Source organism: Panthera tigris, chromosome B4 (genome assembly GCF_018350195.1).
Source record: "Panthera tigris isolate Pti1 chromosome B4, P.tigris_Pti1_mat1.1, whole genome shotgun sequence".
NCBI classification, from domain to species: Eukaryota; Metazoa; Chordata; class Mammalia; order Carnivora; family Felidae; genus Panthera; species Panthera tigris.
This window is the reverse complement of record NC_056666.1, coordinates 135,107,613-135,119,784: the sequence shown is the minus strand read 5'-3', so window position 1 is coordinate 135,119,784 and position 12,172 is coordinate 135,107,613. Positions and strand designations below refer to the sequence as shown.

At 49.7% G+C, this 12,172-nt stretch overlaps 1 protein-coding gene across 1 annotated transcript in view; it reads right to left on the bottom strand.

Annotated features, from left to right (window-relative positions):
• Window positions 1–9,437: 9,437 nt before the first annotated feature.
• MPPED1 (metallophosphoesterase domain containing 1) overlaps window positions 9,438–12,172 on the bottom strand; it is a 61,659-nt gene continuing 58,924 nt past the window's right edge. The window contains exon 6 of the mRNA XM_042990887.1: window positions 9,438–11,784. Within this exon, the coding sequence (XP_042846821.1) occupies window positions 11,666–11,784 (119 nt within the window). The 3' untranslated portion in view covers window positions 9,438–11,665. The remainder of the gene's footprint in view (window positions 11,785–12,172) is intronic.

Here is a 12,172-nt window from a genome sequence, read left to right as displayed (position 1 = left end):
GGACCCCAAAGGGCCCCAGCCCTAAGCACAAAGCCTGGAGCTAGACCTCAGGACAGGATTTCAGCAAGGGGCCGAGAGGGAGGTCAGAATCAAAGACGGGAGGCTGAGAGGCCTGGACTGTTACCTAAAGGGGGATAAGTCCCAGATGGGACTGCCATCCCCCTCCACCCCTTCCCTGGGCCCTGCATCCCCGATCAGGTGTCTTGGGCTCTGGACAGCCTTCCCTGAGCCCCACCCAGCTAAGTGCAGTGTCCCCTCTGAATCCTATCATGTTAAAAATTTCAAGTCCCCATCTCTCCACCCCTGGTGGAGCTCCTCCTATCAGAACAAATGGCCCCATTCGTCTCCCCTTCATGTGTCTGTGCCCCTTGCATTTTATCTGGAAGTTCCTGTCTCCGAAGAAGCAATGTCCATTTCCCCGCTCCCTGAATCCAAGCTCAGCCACATGACTTACTCTGGCTTACTCTTACTCTCGAGAAACACCGGTGCTTTTCGGCTTCTTCGAGGCGGGGAGCTGGAAAGAGCATCACTAATGCAGACCAATGACTTTTCTTCAATCCGTCTGAGAACAGAGTTCGCCAAAACCACCCGCCACAATCCTGGGGGAGGCAGGTGCCTGCAGGGAGCAAGCAGCAGGGCCCAAAGCGCTTGCTTGGGTGAAATTGTACCACCAAACACCACACAAGCCAGTAAGAGGATTCAGCTGGAAAATGTTAACGAGTTGCTAAAGGCCAGCCTGAGGATGTGAAGGCTCTGGGGGCTGTTGGCCCAGGGGCGTGTGCATCCTTCGGAAACGCCACCGGGAGCTCCCAGAAGTCAGGGAGAATCCAGAGAACGCTGCTTCTCTCCTGTTTCCCCAGTGATGCCGGCTGGGAGAAGAGAGCCTCAGCCGCTGCAGAAACTGCCCGAACCCACCTCTTGTCGCTCAGAGGGAGCAGGAAAAGTAAGGTGTAGAAGGACGACAAAGCTGTAGCCCGAGGGCACCAACTGGAACCCAGTGAGGGTGAGGGAGCACATGAACAGAGAAGGCCCTGTTCCTGGGGGAGAGGCAGAAATTCATGCTAGCCAGCAGTACGTCCGCAGGGGACAAAAAGCGTCAGAATCAACATTTTCAAAATTCTGGACATTAACCAAGTATTTACATAGGAACCCAAGGAGCATTTATTCAAGAAAAGCAGCTGAGTTTTAGAGGAAAAAAAAAAAAAAAGAACAAGCTTTGTGACATTTTAACTTGTTCTAGTCCCATCAGCCATTCTCCAGCTCCATGATGGCTCAGGAAAGTAACAGCCTACCCTCTCCGTGCGCAGTGGCGGTCCCCAAGGGAGTAGAATAGAGCCGGAACACTTTGAAAGCCTCATTCCCAAAGAGTCGTCACATTTGATTCACCTGGTGATTCCCTGGGAGACTGTCTGTACTGAACTGACTCAGAGATCGCTCAGGTACAAAAAATCTTTTCCCGAGAGTCCAAAGGGCACGTTTGTCAAAAACAATTACCAGCAAGTATCTTAACTTTGCGGCTGCTTGAGGTAGTGGATAAAGTTGGGCCAACCAATTTAAGAAAACTTAAAAATAAGATGTTCACAGAGACTTTGAAAGGTTCCCAAGATTTTCCTCGGCATTCTAGAAGGCCATGTGTGTGCACAGGGCTGGCACATGTCCAGGGATGTGTGCATGCTCAGAAAAGATGTGAGAAGGACCTATGTTTGCACCTTTGAGTGACCTTGAAGCCCCGCACTAGCAGGAAATAAAAGCTAAGGCAGAGTTTTCAGCTACCTGGCTGCGTGTTGAAGACGTGACTCCACATACACGCAGAGCTCGTCAGCAAAGTCTGAGTCACTGGTTCCAAGTGCTTAAGGGAATCTCTGTCCAATGTTTAGTTGACCACTAAGCTAACAGAAGAGACCTCAGTGGCCACACAGGAACAAAGAATATAGACGTTACAGAATTAGTTCAGAAAGGTAACTAAACAAACAACAACTACAACAGGCAACAATAACAAACCTTTGGAGGGAGCTAGAATCTAATTTCCAAAGTTGCTGTGTTATGTTATTTAAAATGTCCAGTGTTTAACAATGAATCACAAGACATAAAAAGAAGAAAGTATGGCCCATACACAGGGGCAAAAGTAATCAATAAAAACTGTCCCCGAGGGTGGGGCGCCTAGGTGGCTCAGTCTGTTAAGCATCTGACTTGGTTTCGGCTCAGGTCATGGTCTTGCGTTTTGTGGGTTCGAGCCCCATGTCGGACTCTGTGCTGATAGTGCAGAGCCTGCTTGGGATTTTCTTTCTCTTCCTCTCTGCCCCTCCCTCTCTTGTTCTGTCTCTCTCAAAATGAATAAACTTAACAAAAATAAAAATAAAAAAAAACAAAACTATCCCTGAGGAAGCCCAGATGTTGGATTTAGTAGACAGATCTTTACGTTGACTATTTTAAATATATTCACATAGCTAAAGGGACGCATATCAGAATAACATCTCACCAGATTGAAAATATTACAAGTATTAAATAAAGAGATTTAACGCATTAAAAATAATCAAATAGAAATTCTGGAGTTTGAAAACTATAACATACTAAAAATTCACTGGAGGCGGGGCACCTGGGTGGCTCAGTCATTTAAGCATCTGACTTCAGCTCAGGTCATGATCTCACGGTTCATGAGTTCAAGCCCCACGTCGGGCTCTGTGCTGACAACTCAGAGCCTGGAACCTGCTTCGGATTCTGTGTTTCCCCCTCTCTCTGCCCCTCCACTGCTCTCTCTCAAAAATAAACATTGAAAAAAAATTTTTTTAATTCACTAGAGGAACTTAACAGCAGATTTGAGCATGCAAAAGAAATAATCAGGAAACTTGAAGATAAGTAAATTGAGACCATCCAGTCTGAAGAACAGAAAGAAGAAAATAAAGAGGGAAAATGAACAAAGCCTCAGAGACCTGTGGAGTATCACCAGACATACCAGCATAAACACAATGGGAGGCCCAAAAGGAGAGGAGAAAGCAGGTGTCGGCAGGAATAGTTGGAGAAACAGTAGCCAAAACTCCCCAAATTCGAAGGAAAATATGAATCTATGTATCCAAGTTCAATGAACCCTCAAGAGGACAGGTTCTCAAGGAGAGCCGCACTTAGACCTATCGCGTCAAACACAGGATCATCTCGATGCAGAAAAAGCATTTGACAAAATTCAGCATGGATTCATAGGGACAACTCTTAGCAAACTAGAGCAGAAGGGAATTCCTTCAACTGAGTAAAAGACATGTACCAAAAACTACAGCTAACACTCATCATTGAGCTAATCAATGAGCTAATACTCATTGAAAGTATTCAACATCATAGTTTCTAGTCCTAGCCAGTGCACAAAAGCAAGAAAAACTAAAAGGAAAAATCAAAAATGGAAAGGAAGAAATAAAATTGTCTCTAGTTGCAGATGACATGATCGCCTAATAGGAAATTCCAAAGAACCCACCGAAAAGGCTAAGTGAATTACAAAGTCATTGTGCAAAAGTCAATGGTATGCCTATGTACCCACAGTGAGCAACAGGAAATTAAAACTTTAAAAACAGTACTATTTGTAATATTCCCCCCAATGAAGTACTTAGAAATAAATCTAACAAAATGTGTGAAGGATCTGTATGATGAAAACTGTAGGACATGGATGAAAGAAATCAAAGATCTACACAAATGGAGAGAGAAATGTTTTTCATGAAACGAGGCTCACCATTGTTAAAATATCACTTCTCTCCAATTTCATTATAAATCCCTTAGAATCTCAAAATCTCCACAAGATCTATTTTATATGTCAACAAGTTCATTCAAAAATGTATATGGAAGGGCGCCTGGGGGGCTCAGTTGGTTAAGCATTCGACTGTGGCTCAGGTCATGATCTCACGGTTCATGAGTTTGAGCCCCACATCGGGTGAGCCCAAGCCCCTCTTCGGATGGGCTCAAGCTCTGCTTTGGGCTCTGCAGGATTCTTTCTCCCTCTCCCCCCCCCCCCCACTCCCTCCTCTCTCTCTGTCCCTCATGGGATTCTCTCTCTTTCTCCTCTCTCTCCCCTGCCCCCCTCGCTCCCTCCTCTCTCTCTGTTCCTCATGGAATTCTCTCTCTCTCCCTCTCTGCCCCTCACTCACTTGCACCCTCTCTCTCAAGAAAAAAAAAAAAAAGATGTACATGGAAAGGTAAAGGAACCAGAAGAGCCCAAACTAATTCTGAAAAAGAACAAAATTGGACCTCTTACACTATCTAATTTCAAGATTTACCCATAAAGTTACAGTCATCACAAGAGAGAAGATACTGGCAACAGGACAGACATATCGATCAGTGGAAGAAAATAGCCCAGAAGTATGCCCAAATACAGTCAACTGATTTTTGACAAATGCACAGAGGCAATTCAATGGAGAAAGAACATCCATATGTAAAAACATGAAACTTCCGCAAACCTCACACCTTACACGAAAATTAACTGAAAATGCATCATAGACCTGAATGTAAAACAAAAGACTATATACCTTCTACAAGAAAACATCAGAGAAAATCTGTAGGACCTTGAGTCTGGCGCTGAGTGTTTAGATACTACACCAAAAACATAACTCCTAAAAAGAAAATATGGGTAAATTGGAGTTCAGCACAATTAGAAACTTTTGCTCTGAGAAACTGTGAAGATAATGAAAAGACAACCCACAGACTAGAAGAAAAGGTTTGCGAGTCACATATTCAATTAAGGACTTGTATCCAGGGGCGCCTGGGTGGCTCAGTCGGTTGAGCGTCTGACTTCGGATGAGGTCACGATCTCACAGTTCGTGGGTTCGAGCCCCACATCGGGCTCTGTGCTGAGAACTCAGAGCCTGGAGCCTGCTTCGGATTCTGTGTCTCCCTCTCTCTCTGCCCCGCCCCCACTCATGCTCTGTCTCTCTCTGTCGCAGAAATAAATAAACATAAAAAATTTTTTTAAAAAAAGGACTTGTATCCAGAGCATAAAGAACATTTAAAACAAACAGAAAAAAAAAAAAAAAAACCCAACCCAGTTTTTAAGGAAGAGGACAAAAAAATCTGAAAAGAATGTACATGAATGGTAAATAAGCACGTAAAAAGATGCTCAACGTCATTAGTCATTGGGGAAATGGAAATTGAAACTACAATGAAATACAAGACACACCTACTCAAAGGGCCAAAATTTTTTAAATGAACAAATACCAAATTGTGATGAGAATGTGGACCAGCAAGAACATTCACTCATTGCCAGTGGGATTATGGAAACAGGCGGCCATTTTGGAAAACAGTATGGTTCAAAAGGGGTCAAACAAGGGGAATTTTTTGAGTGATGGAACTGTTCCCTAGGGTCCTGGGGTGGTAGATACCTGACTCTGCATTTCTGAAAACCCTTAGAACCACACACGACAAAGAGTGACTTGGCAGTATGCATATTTAAAACAGTCAACCAGGATGTCAGGGAATCTCAGGATATAATGCAGACTGCAACAGCGGAATTGAATTGCACCGTGTGTGACATTACCTCACCAAACTGGGTTGGGAGAAAGGACCTGATCAATTTACCCTTGGAAAACAGAGTTTCGATTGTCAAACTGAAGATGAAAAGGATTGTATGGGAACCCTGTACCGTGTCACTGTGTTTCTGACGGGGCTACGGATCAACCGTTCTGAAACTGCTCTGTGGGTATACTAGGATAGAACACACACATGATTGCAGACATGGGAGCTGGGCTCCTCCTTGTCAAAGGAACAAGTCACAAATAAGCAAGGTGAAAAGCAAGAATAATTATGCATGCTGCATTGTGCATTGCTGTATCAGCGTGAATTAATGCTTATTTTAAGATAAATAGATGATAGGTGAGTAGGTGGATGGATGGATGAATGGATAAATGGATGAATGGATGGATGGATGGATGGAAGGATGGAAGGATGGATGGATGGATGGATGGTTGGATGGAAAGATGAATGGATAGGTAGATGGATAGATGGATGGATGGAAAGATGGATAGAAAGATGGATGATGGATGGAAAGATGGATGGAAAGATGGATGGATGGATATAGATATACATATTGGAGAGATACATGAGCATATAGATGGGTTAATATACTACGTATATTTCCTCATTCTGTCCACTGTGAGGATCTAGAAGTAGAAATACCCCAGTAGCAGCTAGCACATCTACCACCTAGATCTTAGTTTCTAAAAGCAGTTAGAACTCTCTGGAGAAATGGCTGATTCCGTGGCAGGGGCAAGGAAAATGCAAGATGGATTTGGAGCATCTGGTAGTGCTAGAAACCGAGGAAGTCAAGGCAAACGAAAGATAGGAACATGTGAAAAGAACACAGGAGCCAACTTGAAAGAGCTCCCAGTGGACAAAATGAAAACAATCTGAGCAACAAAATGAATAATGCTCGTACTAGATTTTAACCTAATGGATAAAATAACCACGAGCCTGTGCTGATAGAAAATAAATGGCAGAGAAGAGACAAGCCTTCCTTACAGAACAATTCCAAATAAGAAATGTCTGAGGAAAGAACTAGAAAATCACCATGAGAGCACCTCAGTAATCATTGTTCCAGACAAGATCCCTCCACAGCCGATGCTAAAATGAGCAGGCAAAATCTGAAGGAGAAATAAGACATTTGCATGGCCTGAAAATACCTCCCCCAAATATTTATTAATTAATGTGGTGATTTTAACTGTGTCCTCAAATTCTTTGCTGCTCTTCCCTCTGGAAGGGAGAGCTCGATTCACCTCCCCTTGACCATGAGCCAGACTGGTGTCTCAGTTCTAACAGGGTATGGAAAACGGAGGCTAGCATCTTTATGGTGGAGAAACCCAGCAGACATCCCCTCCGCTGTGTGCTCAAGATTGACATCAGCAGTGATAAGTCGTGGCCGTGTCATGTCACCCCAGAGAAGATGCCTTGAGGACCCACCAGCTCTGTTGTATTTTCACCATACATAACCCCAGACTAATCATGAGAAAACCCCAGGCCCACCCAGCTTGATGGACATTCTCCGGAGCATTCAGCCAGTATTCAAAACCTTCAAGGTCAGGCAAAGCGAGAATAGACTGAGAGACCATCCCTAAAGAGACATGACAACCATATGCGATGTGGTAGTGTGGACTGGGTTCTGGAACAGAGAAAGGACGTTAATCAAAAACTGTTGGAATCCAAATCAAGATTATAGTTTAATAGTGTCGTATCAACGTTCATTCCTTGGTTCTGGTAGATGCATCACAGTTATACAAGATGTTCACGCCAGGGGACACTGGGTGACATCTGCACCACCTCACAACTCTTCTGTAAATCTACAATTATTTCCAAATAAAAAGGGTTTTTTTTAAATGGGAAAATCATATTCTATGCTTCAGGGCCCAGCTCGGTTCCTTCCTCCAGAACAGTTTTCCCTGAGCTCCCTGTACGCTGGGCTTGCTCTTCCTCGGGGGCCCCAAGCCCATCCCCTCTTTGCTCTCTGGGCCCCAAGCATGGAAGACTTGAGGCTTCTCCTTCTTTTCTGGGATCAGATGAGCCTCCCAAAGTACACCGCGAGCTTCCAGACATCAGAGCCCGACTCCCACATCTTGGAGATCTTCACGGTCTGCGCCTTCAATGGGAGGGTAGGACTGAGGGCCCCCAGGCAGGGTCGGGCCCAGCGGGGAGCTGGGGGTGGCATTAGGGGAGAGCACGGGATGAAGCCCTTGTCTGTAGAGCTTGTCACCTCCACTGGTTTACTCAGGGGGCTTGGGCAGGGGTCTCTCCTGGACAGTGAACTTCGGGAGGGGAGACGGCTTGCTGCATTTGCCCACTAGACTCCCATGGACAACAAGAGGGTTGTCTGAGATGCCATCTTGTATGGCAAAAATGGCTAAGTGTGCATGAGCCCCGGGTACTGAAGCACTAACAGGCGAGGGGCTAGAGGCCCTGGCACCCTTGCTGTGGGCCCCCCTCCACCATTTGTCCAAAGCCCAATCACCACCCGTCTACACTGAGGGCAGCAGGAGCCCATGGCTCAGCGGCGGCTGCATCTGGAGTCTCAGCACAACTCGGGGACCCGTGCACTAGAGCAGGACCTACAGGAGGCAGCAGCCACCACAGGGTTCCCTGTCTCATGCCCAGAAGCACTGCTCGGGCTCACATTGGCCAAGGACAGCAGCCGAGACTACCCAGAGTCAAGTGGCTCCTCGTTGCCCACTGATGGGGAGTGGTTGCAGGCACCTTTGAGGCCCCGGTGGAGGGGCAGTTTACAGGTGGGGTATTCTGAGGACACGAAACGGTCATGGAGAAGCTGAGAAGTCGGCCCCAGGCTGCTTCTCTTGCCCTCCCCACACCCCTCTGGGAGGCCTCTTCCAGACCCGTGGCTTTGGTTGTGACCCACAAATGTAGATCTCCACAGAGGCTCCTCTCCATCCAGGGCCATTTATCCCTCCAGCCACTGAACTCCTCCCCCTGCATATCCCAAGGGCACTTCCGGCTCCAGTCCCAGACAGAACTCAGGTCCTTCCTCAAACCTTCCAGCTCCCATTGTCCCTTCCATGACTGGCAGCCAACATCCATTGTCATCCTTGGCTCTCCCTCACTCTCACCCCCACATCCATCCCTCGGAAATCCTACCTCCTTAATCTACCACCACCTCCCTAGTCCGAGTCAGGCCCATGGGAAGTGCTCAGTGAAGGTTTGTGGGCCTGGGTGGATGGATCTATGAATGGGTATGTGGGTTGGTGGATGGATGAATGGATGGATGGATGTGTGGATGGATGGATGGATGGATGGATGGATGTGTGGATGGCTGGCTGGATGGACAGATGGACAGATGGACAGGCGGATGGATGGATGGATGTGTGGATGGCTGGCTGGATAGACAGATGGACAGATGGACAGACGGATGGATGGATGGATGTGTGGATGGATGGATGGATGGATGGACAGATGGGTGCATGGATGGATGGATGGATGGGTGTGTGGATGGATGGATGGATGGATGGAAGGAAGGAAATGGCAGGACTTTTACAGCTTAGGTAGCTCAGTGTCTGGTGTCATGAGACCTGTCAGTGCTCTTCTTAGGCAAGACCTGGACCCTTGGTTTGATAAGGACTGGGTTGGACATACTGCTTCCGGGAAGGGCCCAGAGCTAAGACCATCCTGAGGTCCTCTGTTCTGAGGAATCAGTCAAAACACTTGAACACGATAAGGCACAGAACGGCCCATGCCAACTGCCCCTGAGACTGGCCCGCCCCTGGGGACACTGGAGCAAGCAAAAGGATGCCTGCGGCTGCCGTGTGGACGGTCTTTGGCCTCTGAACTCTGCCCAGGACTCAGGACCGGGCCGAGAGGATGCCACCCCTCCCCCACGTGCCTCACACGACACCCAAAGACGCACACAGGAAGAGGCGCCACGTGGACATCTCCTTCTTTTTACAAAGACTTTATTGTCTGACATGCTTGACAAAAAAAATTACAGCCACAATCAAGTTATGCCAAAATGATTGAGGAGCACGCCATCGTCTTTCATACCTCAAGGACTTTTAATGAATTTTCTTTCAAAGTAACAGCTGCCTTCATAACTTTTCTTTTCCACATAAAAATACACCATATTCTGAAGATACCTTAGGAAAAAAATTTTTTTTCAAGTTTATAGTTCTTGGTCCACATAGAAATTCGGTAGAGGTGTCTGAAAGGGCCTTGTGTCTTCTCCGCCCCACGCGTGCACATGGGTCATGCATCCGGGGTTTCCCCAGAGACCTTGTAAACATCCTCGGCCGCCAGGAACCACTTGCCCGAACGGACTCCCGAAGTCCTGTGCCCCACGGAGCCCAGCCGGCCTCGGTCAGGGTGGTGCTGGTAGGCTCCCGTCGTGGACGATGCCCCGTGGGGAGCCCCACGTGAGTAAGGAAGGAGTCGTGGTCTCCAGGGATGCCGGGTGCTGGGCTCAGAGATCAGGATCCCTCTGTGGGCCCCAGGGGCTCTCTATGAGGAACGAGCTGGAGGGGTCCCGAACCGGACTCTTAAAACATAAGTGCCTTGTAGGGGTGGAGCTTTGGGTGGTGGCAAAGCAGGGGTCATGAAGCCAGAGACCAAGGCTCAAGGCCTGCCTCTGCCCCTTTTGAGCTGTGCACCCTCAGGCAAGTGACCTCACCTCTCTGATCTCCATCTCCTCATCTCCAAAATGGGGCCAGCAGGGCTAACCTTGCAGGACTGCCTGAGGATTAAATGAGATTGTATCTGCAAAGGGCTGTGAAGGGCTGGGCCTGGGGTGAGGTGAGTAAGGCCCTCCTCCCAGAGGCGCGAGGCGGCGGGGGTGGGGGGGGTCCCAAAAAGCTCGGCAGGAGAGATAAATGTGATGCTATTGAACCCAACGTCTTTTAAAAATCCAAATCGGTTCAGAAAAATAGCCAGGATGGACAAAACATCAAAACTGGAAATAAAGACAGGATCTGACCCTGCACACGGGGACCCTGCCTCTCTGGCCTCACCCTAACGAGACCCTGCTGGCTCCCTCTCCCTCCGAGACTCAGCCCAAACCCCCCAGGCCTAATTTAAAGAAAAGAGAAGCCCCCTGCGGGCAGCTGCCGGAGCCCAGGGCCCCTCTGCCACCGTGCCGCCCTCCCGTTAACAGGACAGACTGACACTGACAACAAGGACCGGGAACCATTCAGCCTTCTTCAGCTGTGGGCCCGCCAGACAGAACCCAAAGGGTGCTCGGGAAATTGCACCGAGGGATGGAACCCCATTCAAGGACAGTAGTGAGAAACACGGGATCCACTTTATCGAGTTAAGAAGTGCGCGCGCGTGTGTGTGTGTGTGTGCGTGTAGGTGCACACACACTCGCGTGGGCACATACACGCGGCAGCGTGGCCTCAGTCTGCAGAGGAGCCTCCAGCCTGTTGAGCTCTGCGGAGCACGGGACCAGGGGCCGTCCATGACTCGGGAACCCTCCAGCCGGTCCTGGGCACTGACATGGCTCGTTCTGTAGACCCGACCCCCCGGATCCAGGCTCCGAGCAAGTACCTGGAGGTTGAGGCCACTGTTCAAGTCAGCAAAGATGCCCACAGGAAGAAAGCAGGGCCACAAGGCGAGGCAGACGGCTTATTGGCCTGGCCGGGTGCGGTCCGAATTCCTGAGACGTCCCTGATCGCTCCCTCGAGGGCCTCGGCTGTGAAGCAGGCCCGTCTCCCCTCCAGCCCGGAAGGAGAGGGCGGGCTGCTCGCACCCCGGCTACAAAACCTCCCACCCACCCCCAGCCCTGGGGCTTGCAGCCACACAGACCCTCGGTTAGAGGGAGCTTTTGTGCTAGAACTTCCAAAATCCGTCCAGAAGCAGCAGCTTCCCCAACCCACGAGGGTGTCCGACTGAGAAGGACGAAGAGGCCGTCAACTCCCGAGTGGGACGGGACCACAAGCTCGTTAGGTCCTCTGACAAGGTACACGCGGGAATGTACACGCAGAATAATGAGTGCGGAACCCCTGACAGGGACCCGCAGGCTCCTGGCTCCAGGTGACCGAGGCTGAAGAGTCAGGGGTGATTTTCTTCATTCCAAGGCCTCAACCCATCCGTCGGGCTGGTCCCCTCGACCAGACAGGTCGTCTGCATGGAAGGAAGGGTGGTTGGGGGTCCGTGGTCTCGGCCAGGCGTACGTAGCTGATGTGGGCAGGAAGGGCGGAGAAGGCAGGGGCAGTCAGGAGTTCCGGGGTGTGGGGAGGTCAATGACTATGGGCGGGTTCACGGGCTGGTAGTTCACGGTGCACACAGACGCGTTCACGTAGGTGGTCGTCCCATCTGCCATGACGCCGTACCCTGGAAAGTAAGCACACGCCTGTCAGGGCTGAGGGGCAAGGCCAGGACCCAGAGCAGCGAGGGGGTCCAGTGGGTGTGGTGCTCAGAGGGCGCTCGGCCACGGTGGGCTGAACAGGTCTGGGGCAAGCTGCCAACCCCCCCCCACCCCCCCGCCCACCCCGGCTTCGCCTCTTCGTCTATAAACGGAGGCGATCTCTCCTGCCCTCTGACAACGCCCGGCCGTGGCCCTCGGGGAAAGGGCTGAGGCTTGTTTGCTTCTGGGCTGGAAAGCGATCTGATGTGGACCGGGCTCTTGTGAGGCCCAGCGGCCCTGGCCCCACGCAGACACGGCCCTGGGGACAACACATCAGGCCCCCTGCCCCGTGGGAGCCCGTGTGCTCTCTGGCGG